A 26760-nucleotide genomic window follows, 5' to 3' on the forward strand; every position below is an offset into this window, starting at 1 on the left:
TTCACCACTCTCAGTGACAGTACTGCTGCTTTAATTATCTGTATAATCACGAAAATCTGAATCTGAAATGGCTATAATGTCATCAACGTTACTAATTACCTGTTTTTTGACTCGCGCGCAGTAATTAATGAACTCACACAAAAAATGTTCGTTTTTAAATTAGAAATTCTCTAACAAAAGTTTAAAATTGCTTCGTTAGTATAGGCTAGTTTTATAGACAATCCTTCGGACAACACTCTCAATTTTATAAAAAGTCTTAAAGACCGTGGGTTATGCTGTCAACGAATAATAAAATGAGGTAACTACGCAATATCTGGGAAAGTCGCAATAATGCGTCTACGGCAGTCGTCCCACGAAAACGCATTTATGCGTCTACGGCAGTGAAAGGGTTAAATAGGTTTATATGTGTTTTGTATCGTTATTATACTTAAACGACTCCATTGAAAAATCGTTAAGTTTGTTGATGAGATTTCGGTACAAGGGTTTGCGACGGTGTTGATGAATAATTTTTATGAGTTGTGTGCACATGCATTTTTCATAAATCTCTCAAACAATCGCTCCGCTCGTGTTTGGTCGTGGGAAAATTAAACAATAAATTTATTTTATGCTGGCTAAATATAGTAGTTTTTTTTGGTACTAAATAGCTATCATCAGTACAAACACTTCTTTGTTCTGCCATACAGCAGTAATATTCATACAATGGATAAACTAATATGCCCCTCATTTGTGTTCTAGTATAACACAAATAAACCGTTGCCTGAAATGTAATTATATTACAAATACAACCAAAGGTAATTCATCACAATTGCTATGTAATGACATTAGTCTATTTGCAATACTCTTGTATGTTGTTTTATGCTGATTGTTTTATAAATTTTTATGGTTACGATTTACACCCCAAATACTGCTTGAAATGCTGTTCTAATATCACAATTACCATTGTAAATTTTTAAGAGAGTCGTGCCAGCGGAGGGTAAGCAGAGTGTTTCTGTACTATGTTCATGAGTTGATTTTTTACAGATCAAAATGTTTATTCATGCTAAACTCTATATTTACTTGAAAAATCTATTTGTTTTTCTAAAATGAGTTGAGTTGCTTTTCAACAGATGTTCTGTGGATTAGTTTTATTGTGAGCTGACAATAAGGTAAACAATTTGTTACAAAAGGTAATAGCTATGTTTAAGTGTTTTATGCTTTGTGTAAACACACATTGATAGTGATTGATGATTATTGTATATTGAGGAAAATATGTTTATGACAAATTTACCTTGTTTTGTCATTAAAAAGCTGATTGGATAGAACAGCCTAAAAACCATAAATATAGCTGATAAAACAATGAAGCATATCTATTCCAGTTATCATGTTCCTTTATATCCAAATTCCCAATTTTATCAGAAAGTATTGGTATTTTTCTATCATCTGCGAATTTGGTTTTTGATGTTTGAGAAGATCTGACTGCCAGGTTGTTTCAAGATTAAAATGGACAAAACTTGATTGCGGTTAAAACTCTCAGATCAAGCATAACTGTGATTATGATGTCTATAGTTGCAAAGAGACCAACAGAATAAAGACATAATGCTGCAACTTGAATGCAATAGCCGATATCAACTATAGCGACGATCGCAACTAGTGATCTCATTTCGTGCGTATTTTTCTTTTGAGCGTTTTAACTGCGACCAAGTTTTGTCGATTTTATTCTTGAAACATGCTGACAGTCAAATCACCTCATACATCGAAAACAATTGCGAATGATAAAAAATACCGATATTTTCTGATATAATCTACTAATGATAGAAATGGCAACAGTTCAATTCATTGATTAACAAATAGCTAGTTTGCCAATACAATTTTATTTAACTGCTATATCTCGACATACGAGCACCCCAATATACGAGAAAATTGAGATATGAGCACAATGTCGATGAAGTTTCTGCCTTGAGATACGAGAAACCTTTGAGATATGAGCCGGTTCTCGGTGGCCACTAAATGGCCAAGTATGCGAGAGGTCATTTTCAGGAACAGCTTCGCATCGAATCATCATTTTCATCATCTTCGCACTTTCTCATCGAATCAGTTTGAAAAAAGTTTTAAAAGGTTTAGCTAAAAGTTGTAGTGAAAGCAAGGCAGAAGCTGGAAACAAATAATTTAAGTTTAGTCAAAGATTAAAACTTTAATTTAGTGTTTAGTAAGTTAATTTAATTAATTTAAGTTAAGTTAATTCCTTCAAGTTAAATTCAGAGTTTATGTTACGTAAGCGTCACAAAAGTCTAGTAAAGCCAACTCGTTGCTGTCAAATCTCTCGCACCCCGCCGTTATCCACTGTCTGTCTCATAAGTAAAAACTTACAGTAGTGTGCATAGTAATGTCACATTTTATAGCAAATCATAACCGCTAAGTACTTGTTACTTTGAGAGCGTAGGCACTGGAATTACAACAATTAAAAACACATTTTTCTATTGTAATATCCTGTTTTTAAGTGGTGTTTCCATAGTGTGAGGACGAATTCAGTTGTACAAAGTTATTTTATATGGGAAATATTGCATTGCGATACAAAAGTGTTATGTTAATACAGTGCACTCGCGGATTACGACGTACTTATTTTATGGTTTTTTCGTTGTACAATGTGAAATACAATGTTTTTTCATCCCCTCGTTACGGCTATTTTTGCCATAGGACATCAACAAAATTGTTTTTCTAAATTCAAATTTAGCAGTTGGTTTCCTGAATACATCAGAATAACGAAGATGCCAACACAGACCTGCCAACCCAAGAGTGGGGCAATGTGTGAGATTTGGTTTTGGGGCAATTGATGTATCAATTATAGTATATGTAAAATTGTGGAAATTGGGGCAAAAATCTCACGCATTTCTCACGCATTTTCATGTTTTCTTTGGGGTGATTGCGTGAGTCTCACGCCCAATGCGTGAGAGTTGGCAGGTGTGTGCCGACATGCTATTCGCTAAAATCCCTTCTACAACATTTCACAATGCCTAAAAGAGATGCAATGCTCCCTCTCTCTCTCTCAGTTCAGCATTTTTTGTGTTTCATAAATGCATGAGTGAAATGAAAATTAGTTAAAAGTGAGCGAAAGTGAAAATTTATTGTGCATTTTAGCGTTTATCATAATATTTACTATAAACTTTAATTCATTATACATAATATATAACTATTTAACTACATATATAACTCTAATTCGTTAGCCATAGTTTCTAAGATTGATAACGACGTTAAAGGAAGAAGTAAAGCCTGGTTTCCATATGACAGCGCAATGATCGTGCGCGGCCCAGTGATCGTGCGCAATGCATTTCTTGGGCCGCGATGCAGTGTTTCCATATCGTGCGTAGGCGCCATGCTTGCATTGGACAGGGTAGATAATTTCGTTACTTTTTCGTAGGAGAAACATATTTCTTCGGAAAAATAGCCCTCTGTTGTGAAATTGCGCTGTCATATGAAAACCAGGCTTACTCTTTCGTACGGGAGACCGATTTCTTCATAACGCAGCCCTCCGTTTGAATTGTATATACTGTAGGTTGAAAAGGTCTAGCGGTGTATTGTGGGATATATCATCGCGCGCACCCATCGCAAGGATCCATTCTGTTGGAACCTTGCGATCAGCTTACGCACGTCGCGCGATCGTCGTGCGTTGACATTTCCATATCACAGCTGGCCTACGCACGACGTGGTGCGCCTTGTTGCGCGCCTTGCGCTGTCATATGGAAACCAGGCTTTAGAATCATAACCATAAGCAGATCATAGTCACTGAATACACTAAACTTACTGTAGGTAACTATGGTTACTAAAGTTAATGTACTATTTTGTTACTATTTTTTAATATGTACAGTACATATATAAAATTTTCATGTTTTTTTATCATGGTGTGTCCGCATTAGATAATTCCTATAGGTTTCTATACCCCTTAACAATGTATACGATATTTTTGCCTCAGATGCCAACACCGGAACGAATTAATGTCGTATGGTCTACTGTAGGTTAACAATTTTTGCTGATCATCTGTGTTATGTCATCAAGTTGAATGAATTATTTACTTAGGGATTCAAGATGGAGGAGCTTGTAGAGCAGTGCCAGCTTCTGCTTGTGCCTATTCGAAACCTTGAGCAAAACTGGTCAGTTGACCTTGCCAATGAACTCACTCAGGCTATTTTGTGTCTCAATGATCAAATGGTTAGTATCGGAGGAATGGGTGAGAAGATGATTGATTTCAGCAAGGCGGCCATGATTATCCAAGGATCTGCTCAAGTGTATTCCAAGAAGGTATCTCGTTATATTAATTAATCCCAGTTTTCCGTAGTGTGTATATAAATGCTATGCGTTGCTGCATTTTTACCCAATTCCATTCTAACTTCACAAGTATACGCTTTGTGCTTCGCGCCAGGTCCCCAAAAATATTTGGTTTTAAACCTCTGTCTGGTTTTAGAACCAGCCTATCCAACATCCACCTGCGGGCTATTGATTGAAAGTGTAAGAACTCCTGAGCAACAAAGAAATCAATGTGATAAATCAATACTAAGAAATCAAAGAAATCGATACTATTAATACTAGCACCCTGCGCCGTAAGAAATCATTGGGTGTAATAACTATGCATGTACATATAATTATTCTGTGATACTACTATTTGGTCTATTGGTGCACATAGTAGCGTGCTGTGTTGGTAAGCTCAAAGCACATAAATTACATAATTTTTTTATTATATGTTTCAATACATCAGAATCTTGACTTTCGAATTAGCCTATATTCAATATACAAAGAATAATAGGACTATGAAAAACGGGGTGTCAAAAGTACGTCCTGCAAAAAAAACACTTGGTCCAGGTACTCAAAATGTGGCGTCATAATTCTCATTTAGCCTTCGGTCGTCGATCCCTTTCGCTGCCATTGAGGCTGCGTTTTTCTGTGACATTCGGTGCTGTTAAACCCGGAGAGCGCTAATAATAAACTAAGATTCTAGATAATCAACAATGCCCGCGATCGTGCTAACGCCCGACCAATACAAAGACATGTTCTGGGTTAATTATTTATGCTTCAATAAATTTACTGTCGTTGATAAAGGTAATGAAATCACATCGATTAAATTATGACCTGCAGTTGCGTGGCCCTAGGACTAAATGTCAATCGCACTTTCGCGAGATCACGCCATGCTTGAAATTAATTAGTCTCAGTCGTCACCCTTAACATCGCATTAAAAATAAAGAGCTAGTGCATAATATCATCGGGAAAATATAGTATAATTCTTGGAGTCTGAGGTACTTATCATAGAAATAGTATGTACATAGAGAACTAATGACACTGATTCCTTTGTCATCTTCATTGGTTCTCTGGAGTTGTCCTACCTTCGCCTGCCACTAGCGTCATCATCGTCACTTTCGTAGTTGACAAATAAGAGGTAAGAGCACACAACAACGAATACGAGAATTGTGACGTCACAATTTTCGAAACTATGCCAGTAAACTTTTTCGCGGTAGAGCTCTGGGGAAATCCTATAAACACCAACCAATGTCTGTCTCACCATGGCAAACAATAGCTCATTCGAAAGCCAAGACTCTGATGTATTGAAATATACAATAAAAAAATTATGTGCGTAATTTATGTGCTTTAAAGTTGCGAATTCAAATCCTGTGTAATGCAATTTTTTTTTGCAGCCCACAGCGGTGGCTTTGGACAGATGGAAGAACGGATAAAAGTTTTTATATAAAAAATCTAATATTATCACACCTCATTATATTAGAGATTGCTAAGTTTCCTCAAACTCGGTTTTGACAAAAGTTGTAATTATCAAAACTTATCAGTTCAGGAGGCGGCCAAACAAACATCGCAGATTTTTGTTTTATGTCCGTAAAAAATGTTTCACCACAGATTAGAATCTTCTGTATTCTTCACCATTCAAATTGTCATCGCTAGGATTCTCTGGAATAACCTGGTTTTTTTTCGAATTTATTGCTTTTTTTGTAGTATATGCCCACACTTTGGCAATCCGTTTCACGCATTCATTATCGTCCATCCTTTTTCTTGTACATGAATTGCGATTCCTAACAGAAGTCTGTCTTGAGGCATGGCTTTTCTGTTAGAAATATACATACTATCAAAGGTGGCAGTTTCGTTCTATTGGCAAGGCGGGCTGATGTAATGGTAAAGTATCGTTTTTGTGCCTTATGGTCTTCACTAGATACTTATCGTCTCTCATTTTTTGTTAATTGTCATACATATTGCCGAAGGCACAAAAAACATGAGCGTTTTAGCTAATGACATATTTGAATGCCATTTTCTCAGCTACGCATCGCCTGCCTCTGATGCCGACGAAAATTTTGGTGATCAAACAATTTGAGCCAGAGAAGGGGGTAGACTTATACAGCAGGTACATGTCAAAACCTGGATTTTTAAACCAAACTTTAGACCTCGATTCATACGCCGGGTCATTTTGTACGCCAGAGTTTGTACTACTTTGGATTATCTACGTTTATGTAAATATCTCAAATCCTGCACATGAAGTACTTAGTCACAGGAGAACTTGGTTCATTTCTCAATTGGGATGACAACTCCATAACATTTGCTCAATTCTTCATTACAATGACAACTCCAGAATGAGTGTGACCAAATCATAATATTAGTGTACATGTAAATGCCGGCTGATTTAGATAGTCCAGTTTGGTAATTGTAATATGTACAGACATAATTTTTGCTGTGTTCACATGCATAAGTATCACTATATTTATTAAAAATGCCTTACAAACATACAAAGGTTTTGCATTCCAGCTTTGTTCATTATTAATTAACTAGTAGAATTCCCGGCGTTGCACGGGTATTAAAAATCAGCTTCTAAACAGTGACAAGTAATGTAGTTACCTGCCACTTCCCATTAGCCTGGCACATTGCTAGTGGCTAATTTGAGTAAGCTAGTATTGCTAAACTTACTAATAAGAGACTTGAGAGCAAGCATAAAATGACATTGCGTCGTAATGCAGAGCGGTATGAGTATTTTCACCTGCATACCGACATATATCGCCCAATGAGTCCATCAATCTCACGTAACTCAATGGTTTAGCATATTCTCTGGGGAACGGGAGTTTCAGAAATCAAATCTTCTGCAATACGGATTCTTCATTCCGAGATTTTAATAGCTATAGCCGGACAGACTGAATCGCACAAACTTTGAGATTTCTATATATATAGATAAATTGTACATTCATGCATCTAGTAACAGTGCCTTGTGAAATCTGTTTTTGTCCGAATTAAACACCTCTTTTCTTTTTGTTTATAGTTTGTTTTGTGTAGTTGAAACAAAGCAAGCCTTGAGTTAAAAATAGAACTAAGCATTATTTCAGGTTCTATAATCAAGATCCTCACCCATAGTTTGTAAACATATACAGATTAGCGAGGTCGGAATATTTAGCGTACTAACAGTTAAAATATTCTAATATAAAAGTATTTGTTTGTTGCATTCTCCTTCGTCAGTACAAAAAATGTGTCGTGCCATAAAACTCTTATCTACTCCCTTTATAATCTTTCCTGGTATTCGTCAGGTGGACTACTTGTACAAATCAGTGCTGGAGATGAAAGACTGGATGGAGAAACTGTGGTAAGTTGACTAAGCTTGATGCATCTTCGAGCCATTTATTGTCAAGGTCAGTTCCAAGAAGGTGATTAGCATCCTATCCATTCTTGCTCTCTTCACAACTGTTACAAACTCTCTTATAACTGAGTCAGTCAATGTCTCACAGTTTATCAACATGGTGAATGCTATTACTAGCTCGTTAATCAAAGTAACAAACGTTTTAAGGAGTTATCCTAACATGTGTGTTTTCTCAGCAAAGAATTATTGCGACTGGTCCAGTCAATGAAGGGTCTGTTTTGGCAGGGAGGCGGAAAGAAGAAAAAATCGAACTAAGGATACTGGAAGCAAAGATTTAGAATTAAATGCAGAGGAGGAAGATGAGGATGATATACTAGATTTGAGTGATGTTGATGTTAGTTGGTTAGCCATTAACTGTTAATTGGTTAACTGCTGACTGTTAGTTGGTTAACTGCTGACTGTTAGTTGGTTAACTGCTGACTCCAGAACTTACTACACCTACACACAGCAGTGTGCAAAATTATGGCAACTCCCTAAACAATACGACATATGTTATGTTTCATTCAAGGTTGCTGTGCTGAAAATCACCAGAACTAAACAACTTTATATACGTATCGTTTTGATCCAGAATTTGTGAGAAGTTTACATATGCAATTGAAACTTTATATATTTCAACTCTATTGTTTCATTCAATAGAAACCTGACAGATGTCTCTTGTTGCTAAAACCTCTGAGGAGACTTCGCAGTGGTTAGACCCTAAATTTATAGCCAGCTTTTTGCTTTGAGATATTTATGTCCTGTTGCTCAGATGTTCCTCAGATGTTCCTGCATTTTTTGTGGCGCAATGAGATTTCAAGATATGCAGTATTGACGAGTTTATTTTGAGATTGTGATTAGAGCTCAGTTTGTGTAACTCCTTGTAGTCCAAGAATAACATTTTTATTTAGTTAGATGAAACAAGTATATTTTAATCTTTAAAATGATGCATAGATTTATGGACTTAGAGCCAAGATGAGAAGATCTTTCAATGAACAGCAGACACGAGTTGCCATAATTTTGTAGACCGCTGTACGTACTGCTAGTGTTTTTACCATTTCACTAGAAAATATAATCTTGAAAAATTGGCGTTTTTGCTGTTGGTTTAAAAGCTTAAACTGGTGATGTGATTACAAGGTTCATTTGTTTTATTGTAGGAGGATCAGACAGTCATAGATGAAACATGTGCTTTAGATGAAATAGAGGTAAGTTATGGTATTATTTGATTATTGGTTATATCAGCACTTGCACTCTCATTTTGATACAACCTCTTTAATGTTGCGATTACTATTGTAGGGTAATGTCATTCTCCCGCCTCGACCCTCCTCCCTTGCCGATAGATTTCACTTAAAGATACCTATAATAAGGTTAGTAGTTGGATTGAGTGTTCAATATGTCAGTAAAACAACAAAAAGTTGTGACGCAGCACCAAGCTGCAGCGACCAAATTCTCTTTTGTCACCAGCCTTCAACATCACGGCATTACATGCCCGTGGCACAACAGCTACAACCAACTTCACGGCAGTCACTCCTGCCAACACCTGTGCGCAAGACAACATCCGCTCAGCAGTTTACACAATGGTGTGTCTGCTGAGACAACCACACGCTGTGGGTTTCCTGTCAGCAAAAGAGAAAGGCGCGACGACTCAGTAGCCTAGTTCACACGTTCCGCTCTCCTCACCGAGGCTTCGCCCTGGATACTGATTGGCTGCCCTACATGTATATCTAGGAGTCCTGTTAACAGTCGCCTGGGTTTCTGTAAAAGCCAGCTTTTGTGTTAATGGCTAATCACAGCAAAGTCTCAGAAATTTACGTATCCCATATGATACGCGTGACATGATGGTTGTAATGCTCCTGAAGCAACTTGATTCGTTTTTTTTCTGGGTTATACTCGGGTATATTAGATTCAATGTTGATTTTCTCACTGTCTATGCTTTCCTAAAGTTTGTAGACTAGAGAGCAGCCGTAGCCTGTGGTCTAAAGCGCCTGATCTGTGAATAACAGGTTGGGATTCAATTCCCAAGAGGTCCGCCAGTGGTGATAGGAATAGCATCCAACCTTAAATTGCTCTCTGCAACTGGGCATAATGCCAGTTATGGAGGTTTCCTTGCTTCTGAGCTTAGACATATGCAGCCAAGGTTTGGTTCTTGGCAATGCAATGCTCTTAAAAACACACACAGCCTCTGCTGCTGGGTTTTTAGCTAATAAGACATAATCTAGTATGTCTCTAATAGTCGTCCATCTGTGAGTGATCCCTTGAAGCTCTAGTAACTAGAGCTTCAAGGGATCACTCACAGACAGACCACTATTCCTTCAGGCAACTAAAGAATCTTCTCCATCTTCCTTTTCTCTTTTTTATGTTCTTCCGTGTAATCTGTCATCTTATTTTGTCTTTAGCCCCACGGGAGACGTAATTGGGTTTATGGATGACTTCTTGATCAACTCGATTGATATTGAAGCGCTGCTCCAGAGTCGCCCTACCCAAGCTAGCAACGAAGGTACATTAGATCTCGCTTTTTTTTCAAAACCACATTTAGTGTTTTTTCTTTATTACTATTATTATTACAGTTATTACCTATAACAAATTATTAAATTATTTCTCATTTTTATGCTCTACAACATTTTATGTTTAATAGAACTCATAACTTGGGTAACAAACTAATATTTTAATAATTACAGTGCCGTGGGAGATCATCATGTCTAATAAGTATGTGCGTAATTATTCCATAAAAACGTGGCTGAGTGGTACACTGGTTAGTATCCGGGTTCAATTCCTGTGCAAGGAAGTTTTTTTCTAGCTTTTAGCGTGTCTTTGGACAGACGAACGGACACTGCTCTATAGTAAAGTTTTTCTGTTAAAGTATTAACAGTTAATATTTGGGAATGAAAATGACTGTCTTTTGCAGTGCATTGTTTTGCTCAACTTACAAAATTAATAAATCATATACGTTTATATATATTTATATATTCATATATATTTATCAGGCCAGCAACTACAAATGTATAAGTAAAAGTGCAATGAATGACTATCACAGCATGGTTTCTCTTTGTGGTATGAGCTGTTCTTCTTCATGGAGTAAACATGAAAACTCCCAACTTTCTGGTTGAGTGAAAGATTTGCTATATTGTCAGATGCAGAGATCAGACCAGGCAGCGTGTCAGCAATAGCAGAGGTTTCAGTTGAAGGTGATATAGACCTACTGAATGAGGACTCTTTCCATGATGTCTCCAACATTCAGGTATGAACAAACCATATACACTATGTCATCTTCTTAATGCCTGATTCCAATTGGTAACATAACCGAGTCACAGTTCTTGTGGTAAATAACCAACATTCGCTTGCGTGGCTCCAACACACATAAGAAATATCTGAGGTTCAGTTTGTTGATATCTATACAGATACAAACATCTGTCTACTTATCTGTGCTGAATTACCTGTCATTGTCTAGATTAGTTTTACCATAGACTTAATTCTTTCTCTGTCTGTCTATTTAGTAATCAACACTATATGCTGTGTATCTATCCTATATGATGTATTGTGTTCATGCCATACGCACTCAGCTAATTTACAGTGTTCAATTTATTTATATGCCGCAAAACTTCTAATCGAACGCCACCTTTATTTGAACGCCTCCTCTATTTGACCGCCATCGTGAGAAGGGTCACTCCACCTTTTGAGTGAACGCCACCTACATTTGGTCGCCACTTTGACATTCTTTGATCTTTACAAACCTATAATGGCAATAGTAGAGCAAGAGGGCATCAAAAAGCTGTCAAAAAAAGTGATTTATTCCTTTTGAAGGTGGGCTATGTGATCAGAGTGGCAACTAGATCAGAATTTTGAGCTGATTTCAAATATCTGGTTTCTACACCTCTCAGATTGTTCATTGTTGAGCAATATAATTAATATATTATTTTACTTAAATAAATGTCTGTAATGTTTTATGTGCTTCTACCAACAATGTGATAATGAAAATGGCATATAAATACTAAATAATTAGCAATAACCTAAATTGGAATCAATTCTGATAACAGTAAAATAGTTGTTATTCAAATATTAGAATAATATTATAATTGTATTATATAATATTATGTATTCGCAGTTTGGTTGATTGATATTGCGGCAGCTTTACAGTTTGTCCTTGTTATTCCGCCACTCCTATATCATTACTGATCCGCAAAACAAAATGAAAAGTATTTTTAAAGACTCAGACCATGTATATATAATATTTTATTATACATATATTCATCAGTAATGCTTATAATGTTGAACCGTGTACTTTATTATGCAAGTGAAATCGCAATTGGTCGGTCTTTCATACGGTATGACACATATGTATTCTAATCAAACATGAAGCACACGTCTGGTTACAATACCACTAGAATAATAACCTTCTAATTCGCAGTCATCGGAGTCTTCTGCATCACTACTTTCATCTCCATCCTCTTTATTTCTATTGCTACAGCAGCTGCATCTGCACATGTCTGTACACTTGAGATCTGTATTGTTGCACTGACAGCGTTGAGACTGGCTCCCAGGTTTGCATCGACAAAAAATGTCCGTGAGCACATCAGGAGGTGCTGGTTGTTGTGTCATCCATCTAGCTTTAAGCTCTCTACCTTCCATAAACCATCCATGTTGCTGGGGGATGAGGCATTGATGATGATTTGCTTGGCTCTTCTCCATATCGCGGCCTGATAGGCAGCCCTAGATATATGGAGGTTTAACTCATCTAGTGTGGGTGGTAAATTTGATTGCGATGTGAGAGACGGTGAGCTGAAGATTTTATACCATGCTTCATTGATGGAATTTGTCTCTTCACCATATAATCTGCATATGAATGTCTCAATAGATCATCTGATTGCACCATCAACTTCAAAATCTGTTCCCAATGATTTCAGTGTGTTACAGAATTCAGGATTGTTCTTTAGCAGCTTGAAGAAAGTTATCTTCCCTTTGGAATAGAATGCGCTTACACTGTCGCATCCACTTAGAGCATGGAACCCGAGCAGTGCTTTCCATCGTTCGGGCGTGACGACGGTAGACGGATAGCCTATGTTTACACATCTCAACTTCTTACCTCGGCAGTAAATGAGTTTCTGTGATGGCAGCTCATCCACTAGAGATAGACAGCTTAAGAAAGCATCTGTGTCCTAGCACTTGACTAGAACTTTTGAGCTGGGTTTGTCTTCCATTATCTTTGCGATTGTGATAACATGCGCTGATAACATGCGCGTATCTGCCTCCTCGTGGTCTGATGTCAAACTATCTATTTGGCTTACAGCAATTGATCCATCAAGATCATAGCTGATCATGTGGCATTTTTGAGAAAAAGCTGTTACAAGATCTAGTTTCTGCTTCACAGTTGACTCGCTCCATGTATCCTTCAAAAGTTTCACTAGGGCAGTCTTGCTTCAGAATTCAGACCATTTTGGCACTGATTAGTTCTACACTAGGACTAAACACAGCAACCTTCTGGCTTCCTTTCACACTTCTACGACTTCTCTCACTTCCATTAATGCTGATATCAGGGTATGTGTCACAAACAAAATCTACACGACATGTGTGATACACGCTTGCAATACTAACTATCCATTGCAAAAACTGACTTGCAACCATGCCAAAAGTTGGAGAAGCTTTCAGGGTCTGAATTTCAGCCATAGAGTCAACCGCAGCAGCGTCAAAGACTGGTAGCTGATCCTGGTTAACATAGATCGATGGTCGATCATCAGCATCTTTCTCAACAGCAGACACCACAGCCGACTTAGCAGTCTTCAATATAGAGCCATCAGAGTTAGCCAAGGACCAGCTGAGGTTGCCAAGGGAGAATGATAACACTTTCTCAAATCTAAGTTACGCTGTTGGCTGATCACTAACAAATTCTCAAACAGTCTGTGCGAACCCTCTAGGACTTTTCTTTTGGTTTCTTCTTAGGTTATGGTAATGTGGTGAAGGTTTTGAGCTTGTTTGACTTGATGGATGCATTGAAATCAATTTCTTGGGTGCTTAACCTCTTCTGGACAAATTCTGAAAGCTCTTTTTCTCCTATCGCATTTGCCATTTCAAGATCCTGCTTCACTTCAATGGAGGCTTCTGCATCACTGGTAATATGTACTAGCTTGGTGGTTTGAAATGCAAACGGATTTATTCTTGCTGTTATGAGTCTTTCATGACTTCCCTCATTTCCTCATCAGCCTTCCATGCCTTTTCACGCATCTCATAACTTGCTGCATCCGAATCACCAAGCACAAGCATCTACTTCATGTCTGTATGTACAGCTGTTCGTTCCGGGTGAGATAGAGTCCAGCGCTGAGAGACCGATGACTTTCTGGTAAACCCTATGATTCCACCATGAGACTTTGAGTCTCTTAACTGTTTGCTCAATAGGTTGATCACAAGCGCTAGAGCTGAATGGACAGTGATGTCGTGATTGATAAGTAAAATACCCCTTTTTCATAAGAGCCTCATGCACCTTGCTATGCGATACTGTCAGATTAGTCATCTCAGATAGTACAGCGTGCCATGTGTGGTCAAATGCAAAAAACCAAGGAAGGATCATACATGTAATCTATCTATACATTTATGTCCAAATTGTAGGCTATAACACGTCATGTAAACTGCAAAGTGTTAGTTTTGCTGCTCACAAAATGTGCAGACAAAATTAAAATGTTTTCTTTTTCTCCCACCAAAGTACCATCATCATGGAGTAATCATCATGAATTTGTAAAGTAATAAATATCTAGTCTCACCTCTTCTGATGTATCACATTTTTTCTGTCTCTTCTCATGTCTTTTCTCAGCTCTTTCCATAACGAGTTTGTTACAATACTTTTTATAAAGTATTAACATAACATAACTGGACATAACAAGTCTGAACTCCCATCAAAGTTCTCAATGCTTAGCACCTTTTGAGCAGTTTCACATGGAATGCTCTCTTTTTTCAATATCAACCATCTGTTTGAATAATGTTTGGCTGTCTCATATTGAAGTTTAGTTACTCTGACTAGGGTTTCATTCACAGACTGATCAAGACGGTGAAACAAGCAATCTTGCTGCATCCTTGGCATGGATTAAGAAATGCTGAGAGTTTACTCACCTAATCTCAAATAAAAGTATTTGTTAATTTCCGAGATTATAAAATAGTTTTCTTTTTCTGATATGTGAGGTTTTCCAAGCAAACTTGGAGTTGCCCCCTCCCATTTCAAAAGTTCTCTACCTCAAAAATGTGCAAACCCATAGGTGTATAAACATTATAATTGAATTCAGCATAAATTTCTTACTATGAAACATCTTTGTTTGAATAGCCCATCCTCTGAAGGAAAAGGCTGAAAGATAAGTTTATGTTCCTGCTCTACTACAGGTGATCAGTAGAAAAGTGTTCACAAGATCGTATTAATGACTCGGTTTGATGAACCATTAATTCTTTTGTTGTTTCTGTTCGTATCGAAATCAGTTTACCAACTTCAAGGCTTTTCGGTTTTTCAATAAAACTTTAAATGCAACGCCATAAAAATAATTAATAACTGTATCAGGCTAATGGTAGTTTTTGTTTGACACGGTCTTGATATTTCGATGTAAATGAAAGACGGTTTACATTTACGATATGAATGACTAGTTTTAGGCTAAAAGACATGCTTCGTGGCTACAAGTTTATCATTATTTGTGCAAAATAATATAATAATATAAAGCATAATACTTTTGCACCGTTAATTAAGTTGTCTGGACGCTGATATTGACTAGTTCAGCAGAGCAGAAGAAGAGTTGAGGTCAGAAGACATTGTGGAAGGTATTAAACTGCTAGAAGAAGATGAAATCATTTTGTACAAAAGCAACAAATAACTTATAAATTTGCAGATTTATAGCATATTATTTAATAACATCCTTTCGGTTATCTTAATTCAGCTCACAATGGATCGACCCTCATAACTCCTCTTTTATTGCCCATAAAAAGCCAGTTTTGGCTGCAAACTGTAGCAAACATATCAATGAGTGCAATGAGCTTTTATGCAACATTGTTAAATATATTTATAAAATAAGAATTTGCAGGGCCTATAATATCATATAATATATAATAATCATAATAATATCATCGCAGGTTAATTGCAAGCAGTAGATATCAGCTGGTAGAGATATTTCTCGGCTTCCCAATTAATATTTATTTAGAGATCTACAACAAGTTGGAGAACAGTTAGCAGATTTCTTGCATTCAAAAGGGTTAATGACGCTCCGCCCAAGGGAGAGTGCGAAATATAGGCAACATTTGCTTTGCCCATAAAAGGGTTAAATTTATCTTCCCAAAATTCTGACTAGCTATTTAAAAAATACAACGTCTCTATTTGAAGGCCACCTCTATTTGACCTTCACCATAAACAAGGGTTGAAAAAAGATCGTCATGGCGTTCAAATAGAGGTTTTACGGTAACTCACTACTTAAATAGGATACAAAGCTGTAATTATAGAGAGAGAAATGACAAATTACTTTGTAAAATGTCCAAGTTTATTTAACGAATTTCACATACGCTGACTTAGCCTTTTATAGATAGACTGATAGAATGAATAAAAGTGTCACACAGAGATTCATTTGAGTTTGTGTATGTTTTATTTCGTCAATTAGTAAAACTGTAACATAAACCAAAAAATTATAGTTACGATATTTATTAAATAAAAAGAGAAAATGAAAGCTTAATTTTTTTCATAAGTAAGGTATGATAAGGCCCACCATGTGCAGTAGCACTGCAGCTAGGCGAGGAGCTGAGCCGACAGAAGTTGGCATAACTCAACAGTGAAGATAATACCTACTATTTTATTAAAATTAGAAAGGTTGGCTGGTCTTAGTTAATTTAGGTTTAACAACAGCCTCTTGACATCTCTTAAAGTTACTAAGTATTGAAATTTTATGTACATTCATTGGGAGACTGTTCCATCGTGATGGCACTTTGTATTCAATAATTTTTTGACAGGCAGCAGTATAAAATATTGGCAATGTTAGACTGGTTTTCAAAAATCTAGTATCATAGAGAGAATCTTAAAGTGTGGTGTCACTCTTTTGGTAGTTTCTGTCATTTTAGACATTGTGATAGATTCCACATGACTTTTGTGAAAACCCAAAAACTCAGCTTCTCATTTCATTAGTCAAAAGGCGTAAGAGATTGTTCCATGTCGATCATATACAATCTTTTTCCTTTTTAAACGCTGATACTATTAAGTACTGTTAGAGTATATATAAAACATGTTACCTTTTGTAGCAACAAGTTTCTCCTGCTCCGGCAGTTCCCATGAGTCCATCACACACTCCTATGAGGGTTGACCGTCAGGTTAGAGTTCTTCGGGCTCGTTGTGCTGAACCAGCGCATAGACCACAGATTGAGCAGGTTGGTGTTTGTATTTAATACGAATGTGCTTGGTTGGGACAAGCACTTCTCTCCTTAAGCTATTTCTGGAGTTATATCCGTTTTAAAGAAAGGAAAGTGCAGTAGACACTCCTATAATGTAAACTTCAATTTACATAAATTCCAGTTTACGTAAAGAATTTATTTAAAGTTTTTGCATCGTATTATGTAAGAAATTCCATGTAACGTAAAGCGTCAAGTTGGTGGAAGTTTTTAAATTTAATTTAAATCACGAGAATCTCAATGAAAATATGTTTTCATTGAGAATTTGCCATATTTTCATAGCCAGCAATGAAAATATTGTTTTCTTTTGTGTCACATTTGGGAGAGAAAACAACGTATAAGTGTGTCTCTATTACATGTACTAGTACCCCGGTGGTCTAGTGTGCAGTGAGTGATCATCAAGTGAGCTGATAAAGCAAAGAGACTAAGTATGTGCACAATTATTCCTAGATATCATATGACAGCTGATTGGTGCAGGTGTTAAGGCGTCACACCAGATGGAATGTCATGGGTTTAAGTCATGTTAAAAGATTTGTTTTTCTAACCTCTAACCACGGCTTGTTTGGTCGAACAGACAGACATGGCTCTTTCTATAGGAAATATTCATCATCAAGGTCAAATTATAGTGACCTTTCATAGGAAAGGTCACCATCAAGCGATGATGACCGGTCGTCAAACAACGTTTATATATTCTTCCTTGCAACAAATATGTGCAGGCTGTCAGTGTAAAAGAAACCTTCTAGAGAATTCTTTACCTGATTAATTCTATGGAAACCAACAGTTTTCTCTTTATTTGGCTTATTCTGACTAACCTAAATTATTTTTGTACTTAACTGCAGTGACTTTTCTTGACAAAAACTACCGCGATGCAGATAGCTGTACAAACCCTATTGCTAGCATGAGTTGTTGAGAATACAGGTTAGATAATAAACTAATTACATGTATTATTATACAGTTGATTAGTGCATGTGTTAAAGTGTCTGTCTAGCAAACTCGATGTAACCGGTTGCAGTTTCGTTAAAAGCTATTTTCTATACCAACCTAGCTATACTATACTATATATATGTATATATTTATACTAGCTCTCCTCTAACTCAGGCTTCGGATGAACGGACAGACAGACACCGCTCTTATCATAGTAAAGATGAATTTTTTTACTTAATTTTTGACACATGCAATAAAAATTCTTTTGCAGCATAGACCATGCTTTGTAGTAAAAGAGGTGTGCTCCTCCCCCTAATTTAACATAAAATCACCGTATTTGTGACCCCAATCAAGTGGAAGTGATAAGAAAAGAGCGAAAAGTTGTTAACACAAACCAAGAATACCACAGCTACTGTACGATCACGAAATTTAGGAAGTTTTTACTTTTTGAAAGACCAAAGGGGTTAGTTTGGGAAGATCTTCGAACGAGTTAAGCTATTCACTGTAGATTCTCGCAAATAAGATTATTATATTCACCAATGGGAAGCCTCGTCTCAGTCAGCTGATCTTGTACTGTAATGATAGCATTCGTACCATTACCTTTAATAGACTAATAAAATCTGCTTGTCTTGCAGCCTGTAGATCCTTGGACACGTCTCTTAGACAACAATTCATCATTAGTCACTCGACCCTCTCGCAAACTCAAACCTGGTGAGTCCCAAATTTTATTATTAAGTCTTTTGCATCGGTAGCAGTCAGCAATACTCAGTTGCATCATCGCTGTGGATCAGTCCGATATATTGCTCCAAGTGGCTTCATACAGCTCTTAGATAGCAACAAATTGTTTATCCCAAGTCTTGAATGATGTTTTAGAGTACGTTTATGCCTCGACATACGAGTGACCCAACATACGAGAAAACCGAGATACAAGCAAAATTTCAAGCAAGGTTTTGCCCTAGGATACGAGAAACCTTTGAGATATGAGTCGTTTCTTTATGGCCACTAGATGGCCACGTATGTGAGAGGCCATTTTCGAGAACACCATCACTCAGTCATTCTCGTCGAATCAATTTGAAATTTTTTTTAAAAAGGTCAGACTAAAATTTAAAGTGAACGCGAGGCAAAAAGCGCCAAACTGGAAACAGATAATGAAAGACTAAGATGAAGACAAAATTAAAATTAAATTTAGTAAAATATTAAAACTTAGCTTTAAGTGTGTGTTTAGTAAGCTAAATTCATTCAAGTTAAATTCAAAGTTTCTGTTACGTAGTGTCTTAAAAGTCTAGTGTACCGAACACATTGCTCTCAAGTCCCCCCCACAGTCCTTAGCCACTATGTCTGTCTCTAAGATAAGAACTCTATATAGTACTGTACATAGTAATGTCACACTTTATGGCAAATCATAACCACTAAATAGATAATTGTTACTTTTTGAGCTTAGGTACTGGAATTACAACAATTAAAACAAGTTTTTTCATCGTAATATACCTGTTTTAAGGCGGTATTTTTCATAGTAGATGAATCAATTTGTATATAGTTTTATATAACTTTATATAGAAAGTATTGAAGTGCGATATGAGAGCATTAAGATATGAGCTGTCTCAGAATGCGTTAAGCTCGTTCATTGAGTTATGACTGTATGTGAACCAGCAGCAATTTGGTGTTGCAAAAACTTGCCACTTTGCTGCGCTGGCCAATCAGTAAAGTTAGTTAAATTCGGATTTTCTAAAAATCCATTTGTATAACTTATATACAAGCTAAGCTATAGCTGATTTGTAGTATAGAGTGTTAGTGTAGAATGTGACCAATGGCACTGCATGTGAGAATTTGATTGAGTGGAGGATAATATAAATGTGTGTTGACCCATCCTACAGTTTGTATGATTTTCAGATCTGATCAGAAACACGAATTTGTGGAAGTTTTAGTAACCTTAGAGTATTCTAAATATTTCAATTTCAAGCAGCCTATATGATTTCACTCATTGTAAGCCAAGCTTTACTTTTATATATATCATACATCTTTGTATTGAGTCTTTCTCACTTGTTTACAGGCAACTGTCGGGTTTTACCTCAGTCACTACGTAAAGGCAAAAAGCGGAAGCCGGATGGTTCATATCCAACAACTAGATACAACGATGATGTTTCGACTTTCTACAATCGAGATCGTATGTTGTTCAGTACTGTTCTTTACAGTAGCAGACACGAAACAATTGTTGAAACTATTGTAAGCTAACGACTTGATTTTTTTTGTGTAATCATAATAATGATATGCTAAGCTGAACTTGATATAGTTGACTTCAAAACCTTCTGATTACTAAATGACAAGTTTCGAATACCTGTCAAGTTGTTAAGTTTAGTTGTTAATTTGAAGGTTCAATTTGTTGTTGATGTTTTTTATTATGCTTTTCTTTGATAGTAGGTCACTTAGGGCTATAAAAATAATTCTTTATTATTTTTCCTAAACGACGTTCATGTCTAGAACCATTGCAGAGACAGCTGTAAAATGTGTTGTAGGCAAAACTTAATGTATCTCAGTTCGAATGGCAGGTAAATTTAGTCGTAGCATAAATCATATATTAAAAAAAGTTATTTGATGTTTTTTAAGGTTTTTGGTTCCAAGTCTTTTAACTACGCAGTCTCACAATCTAAATATCTCCTTTGTCGTGTATTTAGGCAACTTTATTACTCGTGGAAGTACAAACAATAATTTGTACACGATTTGTCAGAAGAAAGCATTGTTTTATTGACTTGTTGATATATTTTGTTATAGACAGCGCACTCCCTAATGCCAGCCATCTTATCTTTCCCGAGTTTAAGCTTTTATTCTTTGATAAATTAAAGGAGCTACAGGAGGTGTTCAAAACCCAAAGGGTAAGATATTGGTTTATAGAGTTCTGAAGGGGAACAGAATAACTGGCTACATCTTTGATAATATTTCTAATTATTTCTACAACTACAATTCTCACAATATACTCATACCTGATTACATCATTAACTAGATCGCAGACTACACACCTGATTACAACTTTAAAGCACATAAAGTACATAATTTTTTATTATGTAGTTCAATAAGTTCATCAGAGTCTTGGCTTTTGAATGAGCTTATATTCAATACACAAAGAATAATGAAACTATGAAAAACAGGGTGTCAAAAGTATGTCCTGCTATAAAAAAAAACCTGGTTGCGGTTCCCACAATGTGATGTCATAATTATCATTTAGCCTTAGGTCGTCGATCCCTTTCGCTGTCATTGAGGCTGCGCTTTTCTGTGACAACCGGTGCTGTTAAACCCAGTGAGCGCTAATAATAAACTAGGATTTTAGATAATCAACAATGTCCAGGGATCGCGCTAACGCCCGACCGATACAAACACATGTTCTGGGTTAATTAATTATGCTTCAATAAATATACTGTCATTGATAAAAGCAATGAAATCACATCGATTAAATTGTGACCTGTAGTTGCGTGGCCCTAGGACTATATGTCAATCGCACTTTCACGAGATCACGCAATGCTTGAAATTACAGTCATACTTCAACTTACGAGCTTAATGCGTTCCGAGACTGAGCTCGTATGTCAATTTACTCGCATGTTGGTGCAATTAATTTATATATAGAACAATTAAATATATATTGATTGGTTTCCATACTCTAAAAAAAGGCAAATAAAACACTCAAAACAAGATGTTGTAACAGAAAGAACATGTTGGCTATTGTCCTTACGTACTACATGCTTTCAAAAAGCAACAAATAAAAAATAATGCAAGGAAATGTGATTAATTAAAATGTAAAATTAAATACATACAATAGCAGTTAACACTCGCATTTGCCAGGGAGGGAGATATAAGTTATCCTTCGTTACAACAGTTGACTTTGATAAATTTAGATTTTATCAAAGTGTTAAAAGACAAACTTAGAAGCAAACCTAAAAGCAAACTTTCATTTTCAACTAAACGTAATTAAAATTTCTTCGGCGTTTATAGTTTGAAATTTCTCACTGGTTAGCGAGAAATCTTTCCTTTTTTTCGCTTTCACGACTAGCCGGCCGTTTTAAGATAAACCTATCTAAGGACGTTTGCCTTTGTCGCCCTTGCAACATGTTGCGATTAGGACGAACACAGGTGTCGTCACAAATGGTTAACACACGATCACTAGCCAACTTGTCAGAATGTCTATTAAACAGTTTGGATAGATAGCGCCGGCCTTTTCACATTGCATCGTTTCAGTTGCGCTGTCACCGGCCAATTGTTTGTCCAATGCCATCAGCGGTCGTGAAGATCGCTGCACCGTTTAGAAACTATGGTTAGTCCTTTTGCGAACTAAATGCCCTGAATATAATCCTTCTGTTTGATAATTATGAATGTATTTCTGTCATATTGCCGAGCTATCTGAATCACGCATACACATTTCGCATATTTTTCAATACTTTTCCGTTTAATATCGACTGTTATCATTTGCTTTTTCTTTGTATTATCTTTCATTTTACTGGCAAACTTTCGGTCTACGCACAGTACTTTTAATTCACATAATTCTGCACAGAAAATCGTGCACAAAAAAACACGGTACAACAGTATAACCTGAGCAGTTGAAAAATACAGAGTGATGCTGTTCTAATAAAACACCTCCGGCATACTTGGCAACTCACTCAAGTGCTCGTATCTCAAACATGGCTTGTATGTTAGTGCTAAAACTTGGTAGAAAGCTGGCTCGTATCTTAAGTTTCTCGTACGTTGGAGCACTCGTAAGTTGAAGTATTACTGTAATTAGTCTCAGTCGTGCCCCTCAACATCACAATAAAATGAGAGGGCTAATGCATAATATCATCAGGAAAACATAGTATGGTGCTTGGAATCTGAGTTATTTATCATAGAAATAATCTGTACATGGAGAGCTAATGACACTGATTCCTTTGTCATCTTCATTGGTTCTCTGGAGTTGTCCTACCTTCGCCTGCCACTAGCGTCATTATCGTAGTTGATAAATATAAGTGGTAAGCAATAAAATAAGCGATAAGAACACACAACACCGAATATGAAAATTGTGACATCACAATTTTTGAGCCTATACCATTGAACATTTCTGCGGCAGAGCTCTGGGGAAATCCTATAAACACTAGAGTTGCCCCGATTTTGGTATCGGAATCGGTATCGGTGCCGATATGAGTGTCAAGTATCTGAATCGGTATCGGCCGATCTTTTCTTAAAAAATCTGAACCATCCGATACTTTTTACAGATCAACCATTTAGCAGAAAACTGTATTTTAGCCTGCTATACTAATAAAAAATCATCAGCTGTAAGCTTCTTACTTTTACTTAATGAATTTCAGGCCTGCCACACAATTTATTTCATGTCTATAGCCTGATCAACACAGCGAAGGAAACATTTTAGCCAGAACGTAAACAAAAAGTGTGGTATTTCCCAATTACAGCGATAGGTTTTATTGCAAGCAATCACGAACAAGATAACAAAAGTGGGAAACAAAAACGCAGTGTAATATTTCTATTTACTAGCATTACGAAAGTAATTTAAACAGTCGACGCATAAAGTTATCCATCACTCTCTTGATCCTGACGATACAATGGATCGTTTGTATTGTACAAAAAACGGTAACCCCAGTGGCGTATCGGTATGTAGCCTGTCCTCCAACATCTGTTGCAAGGGAATCCCCCTTCAGTACGCTCGGCTACATTGATAATGATGGAAGAAAAGAAACGTCTTACTGAGATAATTGAATCACTAACGGTTTTTAAAAGAAACATTGATTTGCTCTAAACTTGTACAGACACAGCAGTTCATCCAACAATAGAAGAGGGACTTCGTTATTACAGATAGAACTGTACCAATGACAGTAATTACCTTTATTTACAAATTACAAGAAACATGGACTGTTTTGTTACTACATGCACGGTATGTCAGTATGTGAATATGTATATATTTTTTTCCATAAATGCAAACAAATAAATACAATAATATTCATGTTTTCTTTGCATTATGTTTGTATTTGCATAATAAAATGAGCTACTATCTATGCAACACAAAAGATCTGAATCGGTATCTGAATCGGATTATTTTTCAATTAGGATCGGTATATCGGATCGGTATCTGAATCGGCTGGTGAATTTAGAATCGGGGCATCTCTAATAAACACCAACCAATGCCTTTCTCACCATGTCAAACAATGGCTCATTCGAAAGCCAATACTCTGATGTATTGAAATATATGATACAAAAATTATGTAATTGATGTGCTTTAACTAGATATCAGACTACATACCTGATTATATTTTTAACTGGATATCAGACTACATACTTGTTTATATCTCTAACTGAGTATCAGACTACATACCGGATTATATCTCTAACTGGATATCAGACTACATACCTGATTATATCTTTAACTGGATATCAGACTACATACCTGATTATATCTTTAACTGGATATCAGACTACATACCTGATTATATCTCTAACTGGATATCAGACTACATACCTGATTATATCTTTAACTCGATATCAGACTACATACCTGATTATATCTCTAACTGGATATCAGACTACATACCTGATTATATCTCTAACTAGATCTCAGACTACATACCTGATTATATCTTTAACTGGATATCAACCTACATACCTGATTATATCTCTAACTGGATATCAGACTACATACCTGATTATATCTTTAACTGGATATCAGACTACATAGCTGATTATATCTTTAACTGGATATCAGACTACATACCTGATTATATCTCTAACTGGATATCAGACTACATACCCGATTATATCTTTAACTGGATATCAGACTACATACCTGATTATATCTCTAACTAGATATCAGACTACATACCTGATTATATCTTTAACTGGATATCAGACTACATACCTGATTATATCTCTAACTAGATCTCAGACTACATACCTGATTATATCTTTAACTGGATATCAACCTACATACCTGATTATATCTCTAACTGGATATCAACCTACATACCTGATTATATCTCTAACTGGATATCAGACTACATACCTGATTATATCTCTAACTGGATATCAGACTACATACCTGATTATATCTTTAACTCGATATCAGACTACATACCTGATTATATTTTTAACTGGATATCAGACTACATACTTGTTTATATCTCTAACTGAGTATCAGACTACATACCGGATTATATCTCTAACTGGATATCAGACTACATACCTGATTATATCTTTAACTGGATATCAGACTACATACCTGATTATATCTTTAACTGGATATCAGACTACATACCTGATTATATCTCTAACTGGATATCAGACTACATACCTGATTATATCTTTAACTCGATATCAGACTACATACCTGATTATATCTCTAACTCGATATCAGACTACATACCTGATTATATCTTTAACTCGATATCAGACTACATACTTGTTTATATCTCTAACTGGATATCAGACTACATACTTGTTTATATCTCTAACTGAGTATCAGACTACATACCTGATTATATCTCTAACTGGATATCAGACTACATACCTGATTATATCTTTAACTGGATATCAGACTACATACCTGATTATATCTTTAACTGGATATCAGACTACATACCTGATTATATCTCTAACTGGATATCAGACTACATACCTGATTATATCTTTAACTCGATATCAGACTACATACCTGATTATATCTTTAACTCGATATCAGACTGCATACTTGATTATATCTCTAACTGGATATCAGACTACATACCTGATTATATCTCTAACTGGATATCAGACTACATACCTGATTATATCTTTAACTGAATATCAGACTACATACTTGATTATATCTCTAACTGGATATCAGACTACATACCTGATTATATCTTTAACTGGATATCAGACTACATTGCTGATTATATCTTTAACTGGATATCAGACTACATTTCTGATTATATCTCTAACTAGATCTCAGACTACATACCTGATTATATCTTTAACTGGATATCAGACTACATAGCTGATTAGATCTCTAACTGAGTATCAGACTACATACCTGATTATATTTCTAACTGGATATCAGACTACATAGCTGATTAGATCTCTAACTGGATATCAGACTACATACCTGATTAGATCTCTAATTGAGTATCAGACTACCTTTCGGAAAACATCTTCAACTACTCTGGTCTCTGATTGGTTCTCTAAGATGAACTCTTCAACTACTCTGGTCTCTGATTGGTTCTCTAAGATGAACTCTTCAACTACTCTGGTCTCTGATTGGTTCTCTAAGATGAACTCTTCAACTACTCTGGTCTCTGATTGGTTCTCTAAGATGAACTTACGCATAATTTTAGTAGATTTTATTAAAAAGTATCGGAATTTTTCTATTGCTTGCGATTGTTTTCGGTGCTAAGGTTATCTGACTGCCAGGATGTTTTCAGGGTTAAAATCGACTAAACTCGATCATAGTTAAAACGCTTGGAAGAAAATACATGTACATTGATGTCAATAGTTGTTATAGTTGATATCTGCTATTGTGTTCAAGTTGCAGAGCTATGCAAGTATTCTGTCGATCTATTTGCAACTAATAATAATAATATAATGGTATGCTTCTGTCATGTAGTGACAATGCTTGGTAGTGTTCTCTAGTAGAGAAACACTCTGCCAGAACTAGGTATTTATAAGCTACCTTGGGTGGTCCTAACACTTATCAAGGGCTTCTTCTGGAACTGTCAGATTAACCTGAAGGGATACATTTTTGCAACACATCCAGTCTGACTGAGCCAGGTAGCCATTTCACTTGTCCAATGTGCGAAGGACAGAGGTGGATCTTTAGCGTGCCC

At 36.2% G+C, this 26760-nt stretch overlaps 1 protein-coding gene across 2 annotated transcripts in view; it reads left to right on the top strand.

Moving 5' to 3' along the window:
* The first annotated feature begins 4055 nt into the window (after nucleotides 1–4055).
* LOC137393321 (condensin-2 complex subunit H2-like) overlaps nucleotides 4056–26760 on the top strand; it is a 30972-nt gene continuing 8267 nt past the window's right edge. Inside the window, exons 1-11 of one of the 2 annotated variants that reach the window (XM_068079818.1) lie at nucleotides 4056–4272; nucleotides 7536–7591; nucleotides 7871–7979; nucleotides 8779–8826; nucleotides 8918–8988; nucleotides 10018–10118; nucleotides 10759–10859; nucleotides 16865–16990; nucleotides 18571–18646; nucleotides 19986–20099; nucleotides 20705–20805. In XM_068079818.1, the coding sequence (XP_067935919.1) occupies nucleotides 4060–4272; nucleotides 7536–7591; nucleotides 7871–7979; nucleotides 8779–8826; nucleotides 8918–8988; nucleotides 10018–10118; nucleotides 10759–10859; nucleotides 16865–16990; nucleotides 18571–18646; nucleotides 19986–20099; nucleotides 20705–20805 (1116 nt within the window). In that variant the 5' untranslated portion in view covers nucleotides 4056–4059. Of the gene's footprint in view, nucleotides 4273–7535; nucleotides 7592–7870; nucleotides 7980–8778; nucleotides 8827–8917; nucleotides 8989–10017; nucleotides 10119–10752; nucleotides 10860–16864; nucleotides 16991–18570; nucleotides 18647–19985; nucleotides 20100–20704; nucleotides 20806–26760 lie in introns of both variants that reach the window. The other variant, XM_068079817.1, reaches the window with a different exon arrangement.

The sequence above is a fragment of the Watersipora subatra genome, chromosome 4, assembly GCF_963576615.1.
Source record: "Watersipora subatra chromosome 4, tzWatSuba1.1, whole genome shotgun sequence".
Taxonomy (NCBI): domain Eukaryota; kingdom Metazoa; phylum Bryozoa; class Gymnolaemata; order Cheilostomatida; family Watersiporidae; genus Watersipora; species Watersipora subatra.